Source organism: Rhipicephalus microplus, unplaced genomic scaffold (assembly GCF_043290135.1).
Source record: "Rhipicephalus microplus isolate Deutch F79 unplaced genomic scaffold, USDA_Rmic scaffold_165, whole genome shotgun sequence".
In the NCBI taxonomy this organism is placed as follows: domain Eukaryota; kingdom Metazoa; phylum Arthropoda; class Arachnida; order Ixodida; family Ixodidae; genus Rhipicephalus; species Rhipicephalus microplus.
The window spans coordinates 5,449-30,071 of NW_027464736.1; the positions used below are offsets into that span (position 1 = coordinate 5,449).

Below are 24,623 nucleotides of genomic sequence, written 5' to 3' on the forward strand. Positions count from 1 at the left end.
CTTGGCACATACATACACACTTCTACACACATACATACATACACATCGCACATGCATACACATCGTATACACACTTCTAGCTTTCCTCCGAAACAGTAATGATAATTTCCTCAATAGTTTTATTAATATGAGTAGGAATGTTAAAAAAAATAAGAAACTTGAGTATGTACGTGTGAACATAACAAAATAAAAGAGACCCTCCATATATGAAATACACACGGAAACATTTATTTTCCCAGAGCAATCGTAAGTGTAAACACAGCTAGCGCACTCCCTGCACGCGAATACCGCGTCAGCCGGGGCGGCGTGCCGCCACCGTCTCGGACACTCGACGCACCCACGCCGTTTACCCCGGTATCATGGGTAAATCCGAACACTCCTTCTATCATTGAATTTATTGTCGAACTCACCCCGCAGGGGGTGAGTGGGCCGATCCCGGAGGTAGTGCAATACCGGGCCAACCCGTGGCGGAGGTGAAGCAAGCTTCAAGCACTCCGCCGCATCACAAAAATAAGTTTAATATCTTGGATCCAAATAGGATCCGTATCAGATATTAAGCTGATAAGAACAGATACTACACTTTGATCTTAGCCAAAAGGCCGAGAAGCGATGCAATTCATTAGCACGTAATTAAAATCCATTCTTTCACACCTCGTACTTAGTTCTGGCCAAAAGCCGGGCAAACAGTAGCAAAGCAATTCCGACGTCCACCCATGCACAACCAGCATTGTGCACCGACAGCGGCAGCGCTGGCTTCACGGCATTGCTTTTATCCCCAGTCCGCTTGAAGTTTCTAGTTTCGCTTACAAACATGTTAAAACTGAAACCTTCTTTTTCCCAGAGGTCGAAGCCACGCGTGCTTGCTTGCATGCGTACTCTCTATGCGCCCATGACGTCACACCAAATGCTTGCCGGCGAACATTATCAGGCATGTCGCGAGAGATGCTACAGCACTTGTTTTAAAAACTGATGCATAGTGTACATGTCCAACTCGAGCACCAAAGTCTGGAAGGAAAAAAAAAAAAAAATGATTGTGCAAAATGTGAATACGTCACCCATCCAACATGGCTTCTACGCCGGCTGCCCAAGCAACGCCTCTGCAACGACGCCCACAATCATCGGCAAAAAGGTGAAAAGGTGGTGCCTTTGGCTGCTTCAGCACGCTCAACATATGCCTTGCAAGTTCCGACGTGTCGGAACACCGCACCGAGGTCGACGAAGGTCCTGCCGTGAAAGGCAGACCCGGGAATGCGTGCGAAACGTCTACCGCGTGGGTTGGTTGTGAAGCCGGTGAATGAAGGATCATGTGGCAGAGGGTGACGGAACGTGAGTGTGCGACTTGCCGCTGCGATGTCGTTCAAGCGTTCAACGGGCCGGCAGGTTCTGTCTGTCGTGGTCGAAAACGTCCGAGTTTTGCTGATTCCGAGGGGTAGGAGTGCTATGGTGGCGTGTACGAGGCGCTGGTGCGGCGCTCCGTCGATCGTGCCGGACGGACATGAGGCGGCCGAAGGCGGTCGTCAAGTGGTCGCGGAAATCAGTGGAGAAGTACTCGCCTGCGCTTTTCGTCGAAGACTCGCGACAGACGGTCTTCGGGAGACACGGGTGGTTGCACAAATGCGACCGTGCGTCAACGTGCAGCCATATTCGTGGATTATTTCGCCCCATTACGATAGCTTCGTCACTGCGCTCGCTGGTGTTGCTTGTTTTTGTTGACCTTCACTTGTGGCTCACACCCACTGTGGGGGATTGGCTGGTTTGTTGTTCTGCTTCTTCGACTTCTACATACTCGGCTTAGTGAAGCTGTGAGGAGTGACGAGTGGGTACGGAGGCAAAGCGCGCCCGGGGCGTGATCTCACGCGTCCTGGGGTCCACGTCGCTTCAGGTACGTGCGTGGTGCGTCCGTACGTCTAGTGCGCAATTTCCTTGGAACTTCCAGCAACTGGCAATTCCATTGAGGTGAGCGTGCGAGGATGTTCGTTGTAATTAACGAGAGCCAACGGTGGATGAGCTGGTATGAGATGGTGTTCAGAAATGAAGTGTTTGATCAACAAGGCGATGCCCGCCGTGGTGGTCTGATGGCCGTAAGGTACTCGGCTGCTGACCCGCAGGTGGTGGGATCGAATCCCGGCCGCGGCGGCTGCATTTCCCTGTGCTCAGATTAGGGTGCACGTGAAAGAACCCCAGGTGGTCGAAATTTTCCCATAATCATATGGTGGTTTTGGGACGTCAAACCCCAAAGGTCAGTGGACATAGGAAAAGCACATCGGGGCTTTGCCGCTCCACCGTACAGCAGGTGTGTGCGGAGTGGGTCCTGTGGCGTTCTTTGCGATTTTAATTTGTGATGGGGAATAGTGTAGATGCGTAGACGTGGCGAGAGCACGCGTCTTCAGGTTCAGACGCCGCGTGAAGATGTGAAATAAAAATGCCTTCGCTTGCCACTGCAACTGTAAACAGAAACACCAACCAAACCCCATTTTCTAGAGGCTTTTTTATTTTTCGTTGCGAAACGGGTGAATTCGAAAAGCGGAAATAGCTTGGCACATACATACACACTTCTACACACATACATACATACACATCGCACATGCATACACATCGTATACACACTTCTAGCTTTCCTCCGAAACAGTAATGATAATTTCCTCAATAGTTTTATTAATATGAGTAGGAATGTTAAAAAAAATAAGAAACTTGAGTATGTACGTGTGAACATAACAAAATAAAAGAGACCCTCCATATATGAAATACACACGGAAACATTTATTTTCCCAGAGCAATCGTAAGTGTAAACACAGCTAGCGCACTCCCTGCACGCGAATACCGCGTCAGCCGGGGCGGCGTGCCGCCACCGTCTCGGACACTCGACGCACCCACGCCGTTTACCCCGGTATCATGGGTAAATCCGAACACTCCTTCTATCATTGAATTTATTGTCGAACTCACCCCGCAGGGGGTGAGTGGGCCGATCCCGGAGGTAGTGCAATACCGGGCCAACCCGTGGCGGAGGTGAAGCAAGCTTCAAGCACTCCGCCGCATCACAAAAATAAGTTTAATATCTTGGATCCAAATAGGATCCGTATCAGATATTAAGCTGATAAGAACAGATACTACACTTTGATCTTAGCCAAAAGGCCGAGAAGCGATGCAATTCATTAGCACGTAATTAAAATCCATTCTTTCACACCTCGTACTTAGTTCTGGCCAAAAGCCGGGCAAACAGTAGCAAAGCAATTCCGACGTCCACCCATGCACAACCAGCATTGTGCACCGACAGCGGCAGCGCTGGCTTCACGGCATTGCTTTTATCCCCAGTCCGCTTGAAGTTTCTAGTTTCGCTTACAAACATGTTAAAACTGAAACCTTCTTTTTCCCAGAGGTCGAAGCCACGCGTGCTTGCTTGCATGCGTACTCTCTATGCGCCCATGACGTCACACCAAATGCTTGCCGGCGAACATTATCAGGCATGTCGCGAGAGATGCTACAGCACTTGTTTTAAAAACTGATGCATAGTGTACATGTCCAACTCGAGCACCAAAGTCTGGAAGGAAAAAAAAAAAAAATGATTGTGCAAAATGTGAATACGTCACCCATCCAACATGGCTTCTACGCCGGCTGCCCAAGCAACGCCTCTGCAACGACGCCCACAATCATCGGCAAAAAGGTGAAAAGGTGGTGCCTTTGGCTGCTTCAGCACGCTCAACATATGCCTTGCAAGTTCCGACGTGTCGGAACACCGCACCGAGGTCGACGAAGGTCCTGCCGTGAAAGGCAGACCCGGGAATGCGTGCGAAACGTCTACCGCGTGGGTTGGTTGTGAAGCCGGTGAATGAAGGATCATGTGGCAGAGGGTGACGGAACGTGAGTGTGCGACTTGCCGCTGCGATGTCGTTCAAGCGTTCAACGGGCCGGCAGGTTCTGTCTGTCGTGGTCGAAAACGTCCGAGTTTTGCTGATTCCGAGGGGTAGGAGTGCTATGGTGGCGTGTACGAGGCGCTGGTGCGGCGCTCCGTCGATCGTGCCGGACGGACATGAGGCGGCCGAAGGCGGTCGTCAAGTGGTCGCGGAAATCAGTGGAGAAGTACTCGCCTGCGCTTTTCGTCGAAGACTCGCGACAGACGGTCTTCGGGAGACACGGGTGGTTGCACAAATGCGACCGTGCGTCAACGTGCAGCCATATTCGTGGATTATTTCGCCCCATTACGATAGCTTCGTCACTGCGCTCGCTGGTGTTGCTTGTTTTTGTTGACCTTCACTTGTGGCTCACACCCACTGTGGGGGATTGGCTGGTTTGTTGTTCTGCTTCTTCGACTTCTACATACTCGGCTTAGTGAAGCTGTGAGGAGTGACGAGTGGGTACGGAGGCAAAGCGCGCCCGGGGCGTGATCTCACGCGTCCTGGGGTCCACGTCGCTTCAGGTACGTGCGTGGTGCGTCCGTACGTCTAGTGCGCAATTTCCTTGGAACTTCCAGCAACTGGCAATTCCATTGAGGTGAGCGTGCGAGGATGTTCGTTGTAATTAACGAGAGCCAACGGTGGATGAGCTGGTATGAGATGGTGTTCAGAAATGAAGTGTTTGATCAACAAGGCGATGCCCGCCGTGGTGGTCTGATGGCCGTAAGGTACTCGGCTGCTGACCCGCAGGTGGTGGGATCGAATCCCGGCCGCGGCGGCTGCATTTCCCTGTGCTCAGATTAGGGTGCACGTGAAAGAACCCCAGGTGGTCGAAATTTTCCCATAATCATATGGTGGTTTTGGGACGTCAAACCCCAAAGGTCAGTGGACATAGGAAAAGCACATCGGGGCTTTGCCGCTCCACCGTACAGCAGGTGTGTGCGGAGTGGGTCCTGTGGCGTTCTTTGCGATTTTAATTTGTGATGGGGAATAGTGTAGATGCGTAGACGTGGCGAGAGCACGCGTCTTCAGGTTCAGACGCCGCGTGAAGATGTGAAATAAAAATGCCTTCGCTTGCCACTGCAACTGTAAACAGAAACACCAACCAAACCCCATTTTCTAGAGGCTTTTTTATTTTTCGTTGCGAAACGGGTGAATTCGAAAAGCGGAAATAGCTTGGCACATACATACACACTTCTACACACATACATACATACACATCGCACATGCATACACATCGTATACACACTTCTAGCTTTCCTCCGAAACAGTAATGATAATTTCCTCAATAGTTTTATTAATATGAGTAGGAATGTTAAAAAAAATAAGAAACTTGAGTATGTACGTGTGAACATAACAAAATAAAAGAGACCCTCCATATATGAAATACACACGGAAACATTTATTTTCCCAGAGCAATCGTAAGTGTAAACACAGCTAGCGCACTCCCTGCACGCGAATACCGCGTCAGCCGGGGCGGCGTGCCGCCACCGTCTCGGACACTCGACGCACCCACGCCGTTTACCCCGGTATCATGGGTAAATCCGAACACTCCTTCTATCATTGAATTTATTGTCGAACTCACCCCGCAGGGGGTGAGTGGGCCGATCCCGGAGGTAGTGCAATACCGGGCCAACCCGTGGCGGAGGTGAAGCAAGCTTCAAGCACTCCGCCGCATCACAAAAATAAGTTTAATATCTTGGATCCAAATAGGATCCGTATCAGATATTAAGCTGATAAGAACAGATACTACAACAAAGAGAAGTTTATTTAGACTCTCAACACATTCGGCAACAGAACAGAAATATTTACAAATACCCAGCCAGGAATTCGGCTGTAATGACACTCAAGACAGCACTTGACCCAATTTGGGCACAAGAAGAACACAGTTGTATTGTACAGTAAATCATATAATATACAAAACCTATTTACATAGACAATGGATACAGTGAAATGAAAGCACATGATCTATTACGTATTTACATGCCGAAAAGAAACTTTATACAAAGATAAGCGGCGCTCCCGCAAACAAACATAAACACTACGGGGGGGGGGGGGGCGGTTAACAGGGGGGACCAGAAGATACCTCGTGCATGGAGCACGCCTTAATATCAGTGTAACTACGACCGAGGGAAGGGCTACATGTCTGTGCTTGTGCTATAAGGGGGGGGGGGGGTGGCCCCGCTTGGTTACAGAGTTGGGGGGTAGTTAATAGGGGATTAGGGGGGACACTAATTTACCATTGCGCAGGAAGAAAAATCTGGTGTGCCAGCGCCGGAGGAAGGATTCCTCGCCACTAGCCTCCAACTCCTCCGAGAGGTGCGCCCACACCAATCGCTTGATTCGGCTCACTGTGGGGTACGCGGCTCTAACGGGCTTCCTCCTCGCTTCTGCTAGCGAACGGCGCTGCCATATCACAAAGAGAGTGAGGGCGAAGACCACTCGCGCGAAGGTGCCCTTGTTGCGTCTGTGGTTTGGCGGAGGGCGGATGCCGAAGCACTGCGCAATCATGCGCCATACGGGTCTCGCAGCAGGGCAGTTTAGGAGCGCGTGGTCTTGTGTTTCTGTCTCTCGGCAGTTCGGGCAGCGGGCGTCGGGAACGATACCGAAATGGTGTAACCTTTGCCTCGTGGGGAGGACGTTCCACGCCCGTTTCCAAAGGAAGTCTTGGACCTCACGGGGGGTGTCTCGACTGAACGTAGCGATTTCTCGCATCGCTCGCCTAGCACGTCGCTTGTCGTCTTCGTCGAGCTGGTGGGCCGTGAGTGTCTCGACCAGTCTGGCTGGCGGGTCGGACTCGATCTCGCATCCAGGGACCTCCTTTGCGAGCATACGCATAGTCGCTGCCGCCACCCTATAAAAGGGGGAGGGCGACTCGGCAAAGGGTCCGGAGTGACCACCCGCTTCAAGCCAGTCGTTGCCCACGCTGCTCCAGTAGAGGAGTAAACCCCTGCCCGCATAGTCGCTCTTCTGCGCTAGCGCACGGGCGGTCTTCAAGGCGAGGATCTTGCTCGTGGTCTGGACATGGGGGAGGCCAAGTCCTCCCTCGCTCGGTGCGAGCTGCAGAAGGTGGCGCTTGACTGGCGGGGGGTTGCCATCCCACATAAAAGCTGTTATGAGCTGGTTGAGGTGGTTCGCAATTCTGGTGGGCATGGTGGTCACTCGGCTAACGTGGGAGGCGAGGGCGCAGATGCTGGTCTTCACCGCTACGGCTTTGTCACGCAGGGTAAGGTCGGAGAGCTTGGCGCGTTCAATAAGTAGGTGGGCCCTGTCTATCACTCTACGCCAGGTGGATGCCGCCACACCCTCGCAGGTGAATAGCACTCCCAGGACTTTCACAGCAGAGACAGCCTCGATCGTCCCAATAGCCTCAGCCGGAAAAGGGCCAAAGAGCAAGGCCTTACTCTTGGCTTCGTTTAGCCTTGCTCCCGATGCGGCGGCATAGGTGCTGAATACCTGGCGGAAGCGAACGAGACTGCGTGCATCTCTTAGAAAGAGTGAGAGGTCGTCCGCGAAGGCCAGGATCTTCAACTCCTCCAGGCCCGTTAGTGGCAGGCCCCTGATGCGTTCGTCGCTGGCCACAGATGTTATGAGTGGCTCGATGGAAAGGACGAAAAGGGTCGGGCCTAACGGGCACCCCTGCCTGATACCTCTTGTGTACGGGAAAGAGTCGGTCGTGGCACCGTTCACAGCTACGCAGCACTGCAGGTCCTGGTAAAGAAGCGCGATGACCGCGACGAACTCTTCCGGGAAACCAAACTCGGCCAGCGTTCCAAGCAGGTAGGAGTGCCTCACCCTGTCAAAGGCCTTAGCCTGGTCCAGGGAGAGGAAGGCCCCAGCGACTCGCTTGTAGGAGGCATACTCGAACACGTCCCTGGTCAACGTTAGGTTGGTGTACATAGAGCGGCCAGGGACAGCGCAGGACTGGTGCGGAGCGATCAAGTCCGGCAGGAAAACCTTCGTTCTGTTGTTTACTATGGCCGCCACGATCTTATAATCTACATTAAGTAGGGTGATCGGGCGCCAAGATGACGGGTCGTTCGGGGGCGCACCGTCTTTAAGGATCAGGACGATCCGTCCCGCACCGAAGGAGGCCGGCTTTGCACGCTCCCCCAGTACCAGGTTGACGATATGCAGAAGGGGGGGGCCAAGGACGTCAAAAAAGGTCATGTAGAACCCCGCTGTCAGGCCATCGATGCCTGGCGCCGAGTTGGGCGACATTGACCTGATTGCCTGGCGGAGTTCGTCGAGTGAAGCGGGAGCGCATAGGGTCTCGCATTCGTCGACTTCGAGGCGTCGGAGGTTCTTGAATAAGGCCTTGTCGAGGGCGGGGTCGGGCTGCACTTCGCTCGGGTCGGGTTCGCTAAAGGCCACCTTGAAGTGGTCGCGAAATGTGGCCTCGATCTCTGCCGGGTCTGAAGTAAGTGTGCCGTCGGGGCGCAACACTTCCGAGATGCGCAGCGACCCGTTCCCACTGACCTCGCGCAAGTCCGCGTCCGACGGATCGCCCGGGACGGCTCGCGCCGTTCGGGTTCCCTTGGCAGTCGCACTGAGCAGCCTGTCGTGTTGGACCATGAGTGAGTCCAAGTAGTCGCGAGTGCAAGTCGTGAGAGCGTCAGCACTTTGGATAATCCGGATTCTGCGTAGAATCTCATTCAGTCTTGCTGTTAAACGCTTCTTCCGTGCGCTACCCTCCTGCTGCAGGAGTTCCCGCCACGTCGCCTTCAGGTCGTCCCAATCGGCCGGGGATGCGCAGGGGGAAGCCAGGAGCGAACTTTCCAGCCGAGACCTAATGCGCGCGACGCACTCATCGTCTTGCAAGATCACGGGGTCGAGGCGCCAGGCTGCGTCACGCCGCCGGGCACCCGGCTTCGCTTTCACGGTTACTACCACTGGGGCGTGGTCCGATGACTTCACCAGGGTGTTCGGCAGAGCGAGGACCTCGCACGAGATGACAAGGGGAAGTAGCATGTCTGGAACATAAATGCGGTCTAGCCGGCTCTCTGTGTGTCTTGACGTGCGGGTTGGTACAAAGTCATCACCGTGGTGGTGGACCCAGGCGTCCGTGAGCATGAGGTGTCGTAGAATCTTGGTGAGCTCCTTGGCGTGGTAGGATGAGCCACCGCGCCCCGGGCCTCTTACATCCCTCGTGGTGTCGACGACGCAGTTAAAGTCGCCGAGGACCACGTGGGGAAGGGGCTCGAGAAGGTAGGCGTGCAGGTCCCGGAAGAACCGATTGGTGTCCGAACGCGTGACGGGTGCGTAGACGTTAGTGAATCGAAACTTCCTCCCGTCGATAAATAAGTCGAGTAGGAGGGTTCGTCCGTCTGCTCCGAACACGCAATGCGCCTTTTCCCGGTAACGGCCCGAGACGAAAATCACGCCGACGCCACACGCCTTGGCATTCGTCAGGGAAAAAAACCCTTCGACCTGACAGTTACGACGGAAAAGGGTCACGTCGAGAGGGGTCCTAAAGTTGGCTTCCTGCACGAACAGAAGGTCGATGCCCTGGTTCTTGGCGAACGACACCACAGCGCTTTGCTTGACTCGGTTGCGAAACCCGCGAACGTTCCAAGTTGCAAATCGCAGTGGCGTCATCGGCTAGCGTGACGTAACGACAGACGGAGTGCGGAGGGGGAAAGGAGGAAGCAGCGCGCGCCGGCGCTACGGAGAGGGGGAAACATACGGCGCCGAAAGAAAGGAGGAGGCTGCGAGAGGGCGGGTGAGGAGAGGGAAGCTACGCAGCCGGCGAGGGCAGAGATCGGGCGCATACTCAATGTTGGGGGCCAGCAGGTTTGGGGGGGGGCTCCCCTTTGCCGGCGCTGTTTGTGTCGAGCTTCTTCGCTTTTGCGTGCGGGGGAGCATCGCTGTCGCTGCTCCGCCCTTCAGGCCCGGGTCGGCGCTGCCTTGGCTCCTTGCTAGGAGTCCTGTGGCGGGCGGTCTCAACGTCGTCTTTCCGCCTTCGGGAGCGCGAGCGGGTTCGCTGCTCGCGGCCGGGTGCCGATTGGTCCGCCGTCGTATTTGGGCGTAGCGCTGAGGGAACGGAGGGAGGGAGAAGGGTGGTCCTGTCGCCGTCACGATCGCCGGGAAGCATGTAAAACCCGCGGCTTACTATGGGTACCTCGTCCCGGGCGGGGTCTTGGGCTTGGGGTTTCAGGTCCTCAGAGGTCACTGGGGCCAGCGCGTTCGCGGGTGCTTTCGGGTCGGGGGAACTTGCCGCATCCAGCACAGGGGCATCGGGCGACGCTTCCGGTGCAACAGGCAAACTTTGGCAAACAACCTCGCCCAGCGGGTGTGCGGGTGACGCGAGGGGTGACGATGGAGTCGACACGGTTTCAAAATCGCTCGATTCCGTGTCGGAGGATGAGGCGGGCGCGGTAGAAGCCTTCATCCGCGTCTCCTCCACCGTTGCGGTCAAGGTGGTAGTTCCGCCGCTGTCTGTGACCTGGTCAGAGCTCGTATCGCGCTCCTCAGAAAGGGGGGCCTTCGTAGTCGTGCGGGATGACGACTTGGGCGAGAGCACCTGCAGGCGCGAGGAGGAGCCAACTGCCCTTGGTGAAGCGGGGCTGCGTAACTGGGAAGGGGCTGTAGCGCGGTCAGGCAAGGAAGGGAAACCGCGGGCTGCCGACGCGTAAGAGCGCCTGCGGAAGCACTCCGCGGTACCGTGCTGACCACCGCAGCGCTTACATTCTGCACTACAACCCTCCGTCTCGTGGCCGAAAGTGCTACATCGTTTACAATAGGCGGTGGTACACGCGGTTGCCATATGCCCAGACTCGCCACAGCGCGCGCACACGCGCCGCATCCCCCGGTATTCGCACATTACCCTGTGCCCGGCGATTGTCAAAAAGTTAGGAACGGGGCGGCTCATTTCTATCTTAACTAACCTGACCCCGTTCAACTTAGTCTGGCGAGAGGGTAAGGTGGCAAAGGAGATGCTCTTAACCTTGCCAAACTGGGCTAAAGCGTTACTGAGGACCTCGTCGGGCAGGAAAGCCGGATAACGGTAGACGTTCACGTACGTCACCGGCGGCCCGACTGCCTCTACCGGCACCTTCACGCTGTTAACTTCGAACCCCTCTGCCACCATTAGCCTCGTCGCCTGACTGGCGTTCCGCGTGCACACTAGGAATTTTGCTCCCCCCATGTGCTGGAGCACAAACACACTGTCGTCACCGGCGGTTCTTTCGACCGCGTCAATCAAATCGTCAACAGAGACGTCGCCCTCGGGCGCCGAGAACATAAAACAATTCTCCCTTACCGGGAGCTCAAATGGCATGGCCATGCTGGTAGGCGGATCCCGCAAGCTGCCGGGGGGGGCGAGGCTCTGGGACGACTCGTGACGTGCAGACGAGCTGCACACTGGTATGCGGCGGCTCAGCCGAGGCGGGGGCCGCTTAAGGTCTGGTGGTGGCAGGGGTCGCAGCTAGGAGCTCCGGGGCAGCAGGGGCGGACCGGGGGCCTGGCTTGACCTGGCATGTAGAGGGTCTCCGGGCGGGAAGGCCCGAAACCCAAGGGTGGCAGCCGCGTGCACGAGGCGGCGGCGGCGAAGGGCTTGCACTGGCTTTGGAACTCGAACTCCGAGAGGGCCCGGGGGCCGACGCCGACGTGACGTGACCCCGGGACTCGCGCGAGGACTCGTAAAAAAACAGCTAACTCGACACTTTGATCTTAGCCAAAAGGCCGAGAAGCGATGCAATTCATTAGCACGTAATTAAAATCCATTCTTTCACACCTCGTACTTAGTTCTGGCCAAAAGCCGGGCAAACAGTAGCAAAGCAATTCCGACGTCCACCCATGCACAACCAGCATTGTGCACCGACAGCGGCAGCGCTGGCTTCACGGCATTGCTTTTATCCCCAGTCCGCTTGAAGTTTCTAGTTTCGCTTACAAACATGTTAAAACTGAAACCTTCTTTTTCCCAGAGGTCGAAGCCACGCGTGCTTGCTTGCATGCGTACTCTCTATGCGCCCATGACGTCACACCAAATGCTTGCCGGCGAACATTATCAGGCATGTCGCGAGAGATGCTACAGCACTTGTTTTAAAAACTGATGCATAGTGTACATGTCCAACTCGAGCACCAAAGTCTGGAAGGAAAAAAAAAAAAAATGATTGTGCAAAATGTGAATACGTCACCCATCCAACATGGCTTCTACGCCGGCTGCCCAAGCAACGCCTCTGCAACGACGCCCACAATCATCGGCAAAAAGGTGAAAAGGTGGTGCCTTTGGCTGCTTCAGCACGCTCAACATATGCCTTGCAAGTTCCGACGTGTCGGAACACCGCACCGAGGTCGACGAAGGTCCTGCCGTGAAAGGCAGACCCGGGAATGCGTGCGAAACGTCTACCGCGTGGGTTGGTTGTGAAGCCGGTGAATGAAGGATCATGTGGCAGAGGGTGACGGAACGTGAGTGTGCGACTTGCCGCTGCGATGTCGTTCAAGCGTTCAACGGGCCGGCAGGTTCTGTCTGTCGTGGTCGAAAACGTCCGAGTTTTGCTGATTCCGAGGGGTAGGAGTGCTATGGTGGCGTGTACGAGGCGCTGGTGCGGCGCTCCGTCGATCGTGCCGGACGGACATGAGGCGGCCGAAGGCGGTCGTCAAGTGGTCGCGGAAATCAGTGGAGAAGTACTCGCCTGCGCTTTTCGTCGAAGACTCGCGACAGACGGTCTTCGGGAGACACGGGTGGTTGCACAAATGCGACCGTGCGTCAACGTGCAGCCATATTCGTGGATTATTTCGCCCCATTACGATAGCTTCGTCACTGCGCTCGCTGGTGTTGCTTGTTTTTGTTGACCTTCACTTGTGGCTCACACCCACTGTGGGGGATTGGCTGGTTTGTTGTTCTGCTTCTTCGACTTCTACATACTCGGCTTAGTGAAGCTGTGAGGAGTGACGAGTGGGTACGGAGGCAAAGCGCGCCCGGGGCGTGATCTCACGCGTCCTGGGGTCCACGTCGCTTCAGGTACGTGCGTGGTGCGTCCGTACGTCTAGTGCGCAATTTCCTTGGAACTTCCAGCAACTGGCAATTCCATTGAGGTGAGCGTGCGAGGATGTTCGTTGTAATTAACGAGAGCCAACGGTGGATGAGCTGGTATGAGATGGTGTTCAGAAATGAAGTGTTTGATCAACAAGGCGATGCCCGCCGTGGTGGTCTGATGGCCGTAAGGTACTCGGCTGCTGACCCGCAGGTGGTGGGATCGAATCCCGGCCGCGGCGGCTGCATTTCCCTGTGCTCAGATTAGGGTGCACGTGAAAGAACCCCAGGTGGTCGAAATTTTCCCATAATCATATGGTGGTTTTGGGACGTCAAACCCCAAAGGTCAGTGGACATAGGAAAAGCACATCGGGGCTTTGCCGCTCCACCGTACAGCAGGTGTGTGCGGAGTGGGTCCTGTGGCGTTCTTTGCGATTTTAATTTGTGATGGGGAATAGTGTAGATGCGTAGACGTGGCGAGAGCACGCGTCTTCAGGTTCAGACGCCGCGTGAAGATGTGAAATAAAAATGCCTTCGCTTGCCACTGCAACTGTAAACAGAAACACCAACCAAACCCCATTTTCTAGAGGCTTTTTTATTTTTCGTTGCGAAACGGGTGAATTCGAAAAGCGGAAATAGCTTGGCACATACATACACACTTCTACACACATACATACATACACATCGCACATGCATACACATCGTATACACACTTCTAGCTTTCCTCCGAAACAGTAATGATAATTTCCTCAATAGTTTTATTAATATGAGTAGGAATGTTAAAAAAAATAAGAAACTTGAGTATGTACGTGTGAACATAACAAAATAAAAGAGACCCTCCATATATGAAATACACACGGAAACATTTATTTTCCCAGAGCAATCGTAAGTGTAAACACAGCTAGCGCACTCCCTGCACGCGAATACCGCGTCAGCCGGGGCGGCGTGCCGCCACCGTCTCGGACACTCGACGCACCCACGCCGTTTACCCCGGTATCATGGGTAAATCCGAACACTCCTTCTATCATTGAATTTATTGTCGAACTCACCCCGCAGGGGGTGAGTGGGCCGATCCCGGAGGTAGTGCAATACCGGGCCAACCCGTGGCGGAGGTGAAGCAAGCTTCAAGCACTCCGCCGCATCACAAAAATAAGTTTAATATCTTGGATCCAAATAGGATCCGTATCAGATATTAAGCTGATAAGAACAGATACTACACTTTGATCTTAGCCAAAAGGCCGAGAAGCGATGCAATTCATTAGCACGTAATTAAAATCCATTCTTTCACACCTCGTACTTAGTTCTGGCCAAAAGCCGGGCAAACAGTAGCAAAGCAATTCCGACGTCCACCCATGCACAACCAGCATTGTGCACCGACAGCGGCAGCGCTGGCTTCACGGCATTGCTTTTATCCCCAGTCCGCTTGAAGTTTCTAGTTTCGCTTACAAACATGTTAAAACTGAAACCTTCTTTTTCCCAGAGGTCGAAGCCACGCGTGCTTGCTTGCATGCGTACTCTCTATGCGCCCATGACGTCACACCAAATGCTTGCCGGCGAACATTATCAGGCATGTCGCGAGAGATGCTACAGCACTTGTTTTAAAAACTGATGCATAGTGTACATGTCCAACTCGAGCACCAAAGTCTGGAAGGAAAAAAAAAAAAAAAAAATGATTGTGCAAAATGTGAATACGTCACCCATCCAACATGGCTTCTACGCCGGCTGCCCAAGCAACGCCTCTGCAACGACGCCCACAATCATCGGCAAAAAGGTGAAAAGGTGGTGCCTTTGGCTGCTTCAGCACGCTCAACATATGCCTTGCAAGTTCCGACGTGTCGGAACACCGCACCGAGGTCGACGAAGGTCCTGCCGTGAAAGGCAGACCCGGGAATGCGTGCGAAACGTCTACCGCGTGGGTTGGTTGTGAAGCCGGTGAATGAAGGATCATGTGGCAGAGGGTGACGGAACGTGAGTGTGCGACTTGCCGCTGCGATGTCGTTCAAGCGTTCAACGGGCCGGCAGGTTCTGTCTGTCGTGGTCGAAAACGTCCGAGTTTTGCTGATTCCGAGGGGTAGGAGTGCTATGGTGGCGTGTACGAGGCGCTGGTGCGGCGCTCCGTCGATCGTGCCGGACGGACATGAGGCGGCCGAAGGCGGTCGTCAAGTGGTCGCGGAAATCAGTGGAGAAGTACTCGCCTGCGCTTTTCGTCGAAGACTCGCGACAGACGGTCTTCGGGAGACACGGGTGGTTGCACAAATGCGACCGTGCGTCAACGTGCAGCCATATTCGTGGATTATTTCGCCCCATTACGATAGCTTCGTCACTGCGCTCGCTGGTGTTGCTTGTTTTTGTTGACCTTCACTTGTGGCTCACACCCACTGTGGGGGATTGGCTGGTTTGTTGTTCTGCTTCTTCGACTTCTACATACTCGGCTTAGTGAAGCTGTGAGGAGTGACGAGTGGGTACGGAGGCAAAGCGCGCCCGGGGCGTGATCTCACGCGTCCTGGGGTCCACGTCGCTTCAGGTACGTGCGTGGTGCGTCCGTACGTCTAGTGCGCAATTTCCTTGGAACTTCCAGCAACTGGCAATTCCATTGAGGTGAGCGTGCGAGGATGTTCGTTGTAATTAACGAGAGCCAACGGTGGATGAGCTGGTATGAGATGGTGTTCAGAAATGAAGTGTTTGATCAACAAGGCGATGCCCGCCGTGGTGGTCTGATGGCCGTAAGGTACTCGGCTGCTGACCCGCAGGTGGTGGGATCGAATCCCGGCCGCGGCGGCTGCATTTCCCTGTGCTCAGATTAGGGTGCACGTGAAAGAACCCCAGGTGGTCGAAATTTTCCCATAATCATATGGTGGTTTTGGGACGTCAAACCCCAAAGGTCAGTGGACATAGGAAAAGCACATCGGGGCTTTGCCGCTCCACCGTACAGCAGGTGTGTGCGGAGTGGGTCCTGTGGCGTTCTTTGCGATTTTAATTTGTGATGGGGAATAGTGTAGATGCGTAGACGTGGCGAGAGCACGCGTCTTCAGGTTCAGACGCCGCGTGAAGATGTGAAATAAAAATGCCTTCGCTTGCCACTGCAACTGTAAACAGAAACACCAACCAAACCCCATTTTCTAGAGGCTTTTTTATTTTTCGTTGCGAAACGGGTGAATTCGAAAAGCGGAAATAGCTTGGCACATACATACACACTTCTACACACATACATACATACACATCGCACATGCATACACATCGTATACACACTTCTAGCTTTCCTCCGAAACAGTAATGATAATTTCCTCAATAGTTTTATTAATATGAGTAGGAATGTTAAAAAAAATAAGAAACTTGAGTATGTACGTGTGAACATAACAAAATAAAAGAGACCCTCCATATATGAAATACACACGGAAACATTTATTTTCCCAGAGCAATCGTAAGTGTAAACACAGCTAGCGCACTCCCTGCACGCGAATACCGCGTCAGCCGGGGCGGCGTGCCGCCACCGTCTCGGACACTCGACGCACCCACGCCGTTTACCCCGGTATCATGGGTAAATCCGAACACTCCTTCTATCATTGAATTTATTGTCGAACTCACCCCGCAGGGGGTGAGTGGGCCGATCCCGGAGGTAGTGCAATACCGGGCCAACCCGTGGCGGAGGTGAAGCAAGCTTCAAGCACTCCGCCGCATCACAAAAATAAGTTTAATATCTTGGATCCAAATAGGATCCGTATCAGATATTAAGCTGATAAGAACAGACTTTTTTATTCAATATTTCAGACACAACAACATCATAATGGTTAGGAAAAACTCAATAGAAAACTTGATATAAGTGTAAAAGTTAAAATCTGGTAACAAAAGGGTTAAAAACTGTTAGTACACATAAGTTAAAAACGGTAAAACTGTAAAGGTGTATAAGTCTAAAAGTATGGAAAAATCGCAACTCTAAAAACTTTGGCTATACAATGTCACTGTACACCGATGTGGCGGCGGTAAATGTCCGTGGAAGCCGCGATCGTGTCACTGACGCACAAGCGTTTCATTGTCCGCAGATAGTTCTTTGAACACAGTCTGCGCGTGACACGATCGTTAGCCGGATCCCACGACCCCAGGCAGCCGACGACGATGGCTTCGACGGAAACGCGCTGGAACCGTCGGAGGAGATGTCGCTGTAAGGGGGCGTACTTCTCCTCCTTAAGCCTCCGGGCTTCCTGGAACGCCTGCAGTCTGTTGTCGAAAGGGCAGCAGACGTCCAGGATCAAGGCTTCCTCGCCTCGTGCCAGGACCAGGTCAGGTCGCAGGCCGGGAAGTCCGACCTGTTGGTTCTCCCCGATGACGGTGAACCTTCCCAGGGCAGCCTTCTTGATACGTGCGACGATGGCGTTGTGGCGCTCCGTCATTGCCCGGCTCTGCCGCATACAATGGCAGAGTACGTGCGGCAGCGTCTCCTCCCTGTACCCGCAGCGTCGGCACCGTTTATCAGCTGCAGGCACCCAGGTACGTGTGCCGTTAAGGGGGAGGAGATTAAGCCGGGCTCGATGAATGAAGCGCCACTCCTTGAACCTGGTGTAGCGGCCGGTCCGCATGAAGTGTGAGTTAGCGGGGTCCGCTGCTACACACGCCATCGCCTTGCCCTGGTTTGGCTTCGCCTCGAGGGAACGGTCCCGGTTCTGGCTGAGGATGGCCCGGAGAGTTCTCACCAGCTTGTTCCGGTTCCGCGCGGACACCGTGGCCTCCCCGCAGGTGATGCGGGCGCCCTGGTCTTGTAGCTCCCAGGCGACAGTTAGGCGACGGGAGGCTTTGCGGGCCTCCGTCCAGACAGACTGAAGTTGAGTGGGGGTCTGTCTGAAGTCGCCTTCCGTGTCGCCCGAGAGGTAGGCCTCGATGTCCTCGTCGTCAGCATCGCGTCGGAGCCGCCTGGAGACCACCTGGTGCAGCGCCTCCCTTGCCCGCTCCCGAACCTCCGAGTCCGTCGACGTCAGGAGCTTGAAGGCCCCGTCCACCCGGCAGATGTCACTCAGCTCCGCCGCCAAAGGGATCCCTGCAGTGCCGGCCCGTGCGCTCCCGTACACGTAGTCGTTCGATGCCCTGGCCGGAACATACAGGGTCTTCTTGATGAGGGGGCGGAGCTCGTCATCCAGACGCTGCCACTCTCCCTTGCTGGCGAGGCCCACCCGCATGGCGAAGTTGAGAGCTGGATATAAAAAAGTTTTAACTGCATCCAGCCTCTGCCACGGGGTGAGCATTGAGGAGAGTAGCTTCCTGCCCAGGTGGATGGCCTCGTCGACGGTCGTTTGGTCCGGGAGGACCCGAAAGCCCACAGGTCGCCCCAGGAAACGATGCCCCTCGTAGTCCGCCAGTGCCGGAACCGGGACGCCTCCAACGGTGAAAGTGGTGGGCCGTGTGCCCACCGGATAGCGCCCGGATAGGTGGAGGGTGCGGCACTTGGCGGGCTTGAGTCGCAGTCCCAGCCGGTCCGAGAGGGCTGTCACGACGTTGAGACGGCGCTGCAAGGTGGTGGGGTCCGCAGCGAGCAGAGTCAGATCATCGGCGTAAGCAAGGATGTTGTGCTGCTTATCGCCTCCCTGCACTGCCCTGATGACTGGATCCACCACCAAGTTGAATAGCAGGCCGCTCAGTGGACATCCCTGCCTCAGGCCAGCTCTGATGGGGATAGGCTCCGTGGTGCCAGCTGCTGCCACGACGCAGGTGGTGTTGGCGCGGTAGAGCTCCTCCACGATCTCCGCGAAGGTCTCCCCTGCGCCGGCGCCGCGGACAGCCTCAACGAGGGCCTGATGGGCGACCGAGCCAAAGGCATTGGCGTAGTCGAGGAAACCTACGCACAGCTCCCCACCTTTTGTCCTGGCGTCATCCAGGCGTCCCTGCAGCACGAAGTTGTGTTCAAACACCCCATCGTACGGCAGGAAGCCCTTCTGACACCTGGACAAGACCGCATGGTCGCCCAACCACCGCTGCAGCCGGGTCGTGAGACACCCGGCATACAGTTTGGCGATCGTTCGACCAAGGGCAATGGGTCGCCAGTTTGTAGGATCCTCGCGGTCACCATTCTTGTAAATCAGGATCGTCCTCGATGATTTCCAGCTCTGGGGTGTGCGGCGGTGTAAGAGACAGATGTTGAACACCGCCGCCAGGAACCGCCCGTCAGGATCCACCTGCCTCCAGTGGTGGTAGGTCAGACGGTCCTCCCCAGGAGCTGTGCTTTCGCACCTTCGGAGCTTGGCTGCGACTTCGTCTGGCAGGAAGGGGCACGTGTCCATCTCCTCTGTTGTGGGGGCTCGTGACCTGAGGAGCGTTGTGTCCACGGCTACCGGGGCCCAGAGTTCAGTGAAGTGGCCTTGAAGGGTGCCTGGGTTGATGGGGCAGAGCTCGGACGGGCCCTCCGCGATGAGGCGGACAGCCCGTCGCCGGTTTCTCCTGTAAAGTCCCTGTATGAGAGAAGCATTGTCGGGGTTTATCTCACGCCGAGGTGGTGTTTGGCGTGAGCCCCGACAGGGCAGCCGAAGATGGTCAACGATGGCTGCCTCGGCGCGGTCCAGGATGGGCTCGAACCGCGCCCATTGCTCCTCCGACACAGGGCTCCGGCCAAGGTCTCGTAGCTCTGCCGTCACCTCCGCCAGGAACCAGGCACTCTCGGGCCCCAGGGTGTCAGCTGCCTCGTCCTGTGTACCGTAGTTGCTGCCGGTGACGTCACCATGGGGCGCTGTCGGTTCGGCGGGTTCTCGCCCCGCTTCGCCAAAGTTGTTTGCGAGTGTCGTCGCCTGCTCGGTAGGCGCCGACAACTCGACGACGCGCCCCATCTGCTGGTTAGCTGGCTCCTCGGTGTCGTCCACAGCTGGGCTGGCGTACTCCTCCGAGGAGCTGACGTCATCGCCTGCCGGTACTGCCTGGTTGGAGTCATCACCCGGCTGGTCGTCACCCGTATTGTCCGCCTGGTGTACAGGCGCGCTCTCCGTGCCGTCGTCGTCCGCAGAGTCGGGCGTCGCTCCGAGTGGAAGCTCCCCCAGGGCCCCATCTCCATCCATAGGAGCAGATGTGACCTCCTGTGAGGGAGGCCCGGTCACGGTGCTTGGGGCAGGGGGGCATTGGTCCGCCGTCAGCTCGCCTTCAGCCTGCGTGGGGGAAACCGCCGACAAAAGGGGGGGATGTGGGGGTGTAGCCGGTCCAGGTGGAGGCTGATGAGGTGGCGTCCTGGTGTCCCCTGCACGGCAGGACTCTCCTGAAGGACCGGCCACAGCGGCTGCTGGTGGTGGACCGGCAGTAGCGTTCTGCCGGGCCAAAAGTGCCTCCTCCCTACGGTGCCGTTGCTCATGATTGTAGAGCCCCTTCCTTGACGTGAAGGAGCTCGAGCAGGTCGGGCACTGGTGCCGGTGAGGGGGGGGAGGGGCAGCAGCTGGAAGGTTCACCAGGCAGCCATGCGTTGTCGGCCGTTTCCCCAGCGTAGCGCCGCAAATGGTGCAGTTGTATACCGTCCGGGTTATCCGCACGCCATGCTCCCCTTCGAGGTGCCGCTGCAGCGACTGGCGGCGCGACGTCCACACTTCTGGGTTGTAGGCGGTCGCGCAGCCCTCCTCGCAGCATAGAAACGTCGCCGGGAGTGGAAAGAAGAGCGTGAGGGTGGTACCCTCACGCTCAGGCTGGCGCTCCTGGACGGGAGGGTCGCCATCGTCCTCGCTGTCGTCGGGAGCAGGGTTGCCCCCGGAGGCCATGTTCCAGCGGCCCCGCTAAGCAGGACGGCCAGAAGATCAGGACGGCCTCATGGGACGCGGCGACCACCGCTGGTCAGGGAGAGTCTCCGGGAGCAGCGGCAGGGAGGCCAGCAGGGCGACCACATAGCTGGCGAGGCGCCGGAGCAGCAGGCGGGAGCAGGGGGCAAGCAGGCGGCCCCGGGCGGTAGCGGCGAGCAAGCGCCGCTAGGCAGGCGGCGAGCGGGCAGGCGGCGAGCAGGCGGGACCAAGCAGCGGAGCGGGCGGCGAGGCCAGCGACGAGCGAGCGCCGCTGGGCAGGCGGCGAGGAGGAGAGCGGACCCAGGCAGCAGGCGGCGGAGCGAGCGCCGAAACCAGGCGAGCAGGACCAGGCGGTGATGGCAGCGAAACACCAGGCAGGCAGGCAGCAATCCGGGCAGCAACAGCAGGCAGCAGGCACCCAAGAGCAGTGGTAGCCGTGGATAGGGCTGGGTGAGGGAAGGGAGAAAGACGCCGCTGTAACCGGGCGGGTTCCGGTTGCTTCCACGAAGATCGAAAGTGCAGGGCGGTCAAGCCACACGACTACACTTTGATCTTAGCCAAAAGGCCGAGAAGCGATGCAATTCATTAGCACGTAATTAAAATCCATTCTTTCACACCTCGTACTTAGTTCTGGCCAAAAGCCGGGCAAACAGTAGCAAAGCAATTCCGACGTCCACCCATGCACAACCAGCATTGTGCACCGACAGCGGCAGCGCTGGCTTCACGGCATTGCTTTTATCCCCAGTCCGCTTGAAGTTTCTAGTTTCGCTTACAAACATGTTAAAACTGAAACCTTCTTTTTCCCAGAGGTCGAAGCCACGCGTGCTTGCTTGCATGCGTACTCTCTATGCGCCCATGACGTCACACCAAATGCTTGCCGGCGAACATTATCAGGCATGTCGCGAGAGATGCTACAGCACTTGTTTTAAAAACTGATGCATAGTGTACATGTCCAACTCGAGCACCAAAGTCTGGAAGGAAAAAAAAAAAAAATGATTGTGCAAAATGTGAATACGTCACCCATCCAACATGGCTTCTACGCCGGCTGCCCAAGCAACGCCTCTGCAACGACGCCCACAATCATCGGCAAAAAGGTGAAAAGGTGGTGCCTTTGGCTGCTTCAGCACGCTCAACATATGCCTTGCAAGTTCCGACGTGTCGGAACACCGCACCGAGGTCGACGAAGGTCCTGCCGTGAAAGGCAGACCCGGGAATGCGTGCGAAACGTCTACCGCGTGGGTTGGTTGTGAAGCCGGTGAATGAAGGATCATGTGGCAGAGGGTGACGGAACGTGAGTGTGCGACTTGCCGCTGCGATGTCGTTCAAGCGTTCAACGGGCCGGCAGGTTCTGTCTGTCGTGGTCGAAAACGTCCGAGTTTTGCTGATTCCGAGGGGTAGGAGTGCTATGGTGGCGTGTACGAGGCGCTGGTGCGGCGCTCCGTCGATCGTGCCGGACGGACATGAGGCGGCCGAAGGCGGTCGTCAAGTGGTCGCGGAAATCAGTGGAGAAGTACTCGCCTGCGCTTTTCGTCGAAGACTCGCGACAGACGGTCTTCGGGAGACACGGGTGGTTGCACAAATGCGACCGTGCGTCAACGTGCAGCCATATTCGTGGATTATTTCGCCCCATTACGATAGCTTCGTCACTGCGCTCGCTGGTGTTGCTTGTTTTTGTTGACCTTCACTTGTGGCTCACACCCACTGTGGGGGATTGGCTGGTTTGTTGTTCTGCTTCTTCGACTTCTACATACTCGGCTTAGTGAAGCTGTGAGGAGTGACGAGTGGGTACGGAGGCAAAGCGCGCCCGGGGCGTGATCTCACGCGTCCTGGGGTCCACGTCGCTTCAGGTACGTGCGTGGTGCGTCCGTACGTCTAGTGCGCAATTTCCTTGGAACTTCCAGCAACTGGCAATTCCATTGAGGTGAGCGTGCGAGGATGTTCGTTGTAATTAACGAGAGCCAACGGTGGATGAGCTGGTATGAGATGGTGTTCAGAAATGAAGTGTTTGATCAACAAGGCGATGCCCGCCGTGGTGGTCTGATGGCCGTAAGGTACTCGGCTGCTGACCCGCAGGTGGTGGGATCGAATCCCGGCCGCGGCGGCTGCATTTCCCTGTGCTCAGATTAGGGTGCACGTGAAAGAACCCCAGGTGGTCGAAATTTTCCCATAATCATATGGTGGTTTTGGGACGTCAAACCCCAAAGGTCAGTGGACATAGGAAAAGCACATCGGGGCTTTGCCGCTCCACCGTACAGCAGGTGTGTGCGGAGTGGGTCCTGTGGCGTTCTTTGCGATTTTAATTTGTGATGGGGAATAGTGTAGATGCGTAGACGTGGCGAGAGCACGCGTCTTCAGGTTCAGACGCCGCGTGAAGATGTGAAATAAAAATGCCTTCGCTTGCCACTGCAACTGTAAACAGAAACACCAACCAAACCCCATTTTCTAGAGGCTTTTTTATTTTTCGTTGCGAAACGGGTGAATTCGAAAAGCGGAAATAGCTTGGCACATACATACACACTTCTACACACATACATACATACACATCGCACATGCATACACATCGTATACACACTTCTAGCTTTCCTCCGAAACAGTAATGATAATTTCCTCAATAGTTTTATTAATATGAGTAGGAATGTTAAAAAAAATAAGAAACTTGAGTATGTACGTGTGAACATAACAAAATAAAAGAGACCCTCCATATATGAAATACACACGGAAACATTTATTTTCCCAGAGCAATCGTAAGTGTAAACACAGCTAGCGCACTCCCTGCACGCGAATACCGCGTCAGCCGGGGCGGCGTGCCGCCACCGTCTCGGACACTCGACGCACCCACGCCGTTTACCCCGGTATCATGGGTAAATCCGAACACTCCTTCTATCATTGAATTTATTGTCGAACTCACCCCGCAGGGGGTGAGTGGGCCGATCCCGGAGGTAGTGCAATACCGGGCCAACCCGTGGCGGAGGTGAAGCAAGCTTCAAGCACTCCGCCGCATCACAAAAATAAGTTTAATATCTTGGATCCAAATAGGATCCGTATCAGATATTAAGCTGATAAGAACAGATACTACAACAAAGAGAAGTTTATTTAGACTCTCAACACATTCGGCAACAGAACAGAAATATTTACAAATACCCAGCCAGGAATTCGGCTGTAATGACACTCAAGACAGCACTTGACCCAATTTGGGCACAAGAAGAACACAGTTGTATTGTACAGTAAATCATATAATATACAAAACCTATTTACATAGACAATGGATACAGTGAAATGAAAGCACATGATCTATTACGTATTTACATGCCGAAAAGAAACTTTATACAAAGATAAGCGGCGCTCCCGCAAACAAACATAAACACTACGGGGGGGGGGGGGGGCGGTTAACAGGGGGGACCAGAAGATACCTCGTGCATGGAGCACGCCTTAATATCAGTGTAACTACGACCGAGGGAAGGGCTACATGTCTGTGCTTGTGCTATAAGGGGGGGGGGGGGGTGGCCCCGCTTGGTTACAGAGTTGGGGGGTAGTTAATAGGGGATTAGGGGGGACACTAATTTACCATTGCGCAGGAAGAAAAATCTGGTGTGCCAGCGCCGGAGGAAGGATTCCTCGCCACTAGCCTCCAACTCCTCCGAGAGGTGCGCCCACACCAATCGCTTGATTCGGCTCACTGTGGGGTACGCGGCTCTAACGGGCTTCCTCCTCGCTTCTGCTAGCGAACGGCGCTGCCATATCACAAAGAGAGTGAGGGCGAAGACCACTCGCGCGAAGGTGCCCTTGTTGCGTCTGTGGTTTGGCGGAGGGCGGATGCCGAAGCACTGCGCAATCATGCGCCATACGGGTCTCGCAGCAGGGCAGTTTAGGAGCGCGTGGTCTTGTGTTTCTGTCTCTCGGCAGTTCGGGCAGCGGGCGTCGGGAACGATACCGAAATGGTGTAACCTTTGCCTCGTGGGGAGGACGTTCCACGCCCGTTTCCAAAGGAAGTCTTGGACCTCACGGGGGGTGTCTCGACTGAAC

The 24,623-nt window shown here is 55.4% G+C and overlaps 1 protein-coding gene, 3 non-coding genes and 3 pseudogenes across 4 annotated transcripts; all 7 read right to left on the reverse strand.

The window, feature by feature from the left end:
* Nucleotides 1-419: 419 nt before the first annotated feature.
* On the reverse strand, nt 420-611 carry LOC142791321 (U2 spliceosomal RNA). Its single transcript, XR_012890158.1, has one exon. It is a non-coding gene; the product is annotated as a U2 spliceosomal RNA (small nuclear RNA).
* A 2,341-nt stretch (nt 612-2,952) lies between these two features.
* LOC142791389 (U2 spliceosomal RNA) lies at nt 2,953-3,144 on the reverse strand. Its single transcript, XR_012890184.1, has one exon. It is a non-coding gene; the product is annotated as a U2 spliceosomal RNA (small nuclear RNA).
* Nucleotides 3,145-5,484: 2,340 nt separating this feature from the next.
* Nucleotides 5,485-5,656, reverse strand: LOC142791345 (U2 spliceosomal RNA; annotated as a pseudogene).
* An 8,269-nt stretch (nt 5,657-13,925) lies between these two features.
* LOC142791401 (U2 spliceosomal RNA) lies at nt 13,926-14,117 on the reverse strand. The gene has a single exon (XR_012890195.1). It is a non-coding gene; the product is annotated as a U2 spliceosomal RNA (small nuclear RNA).
* Nucleotides 14,118-16,461: 2,344 nt separating this feature from the next.
* On the reverse strand, nt 16,462-16,630 carry LOC142791364 (U2 spliceosomal RNA; annotated as a pseudogene).
* LOC142791315 (uncharacterized) lies at nt 16,473-20,591 on the reverse strand. The gene has a single exon (XM_075885476.1). The coding sequence runs from the start codon at nt 20,580-20,582 to the stop codon at nt 16,824-16,826; it is 3,759 nt and encodes a 1,252-aa protein (XP_075741591.1). The 5' UTR covers nt 20,583-20,591; the 3' UTR covers nt 16,473-16,823.
* Nucleotides 20,592-23,517: 2,926 nt separating this feature from the next.
* On the reverse strand, nt 23,518-23,689 carry LOC142791346 (U2 spliceosomal RNA; annotated as a pseudogene).
* Between the last annotated feature and the right edge of the window lie 934 nt (nt 23,690-24,623).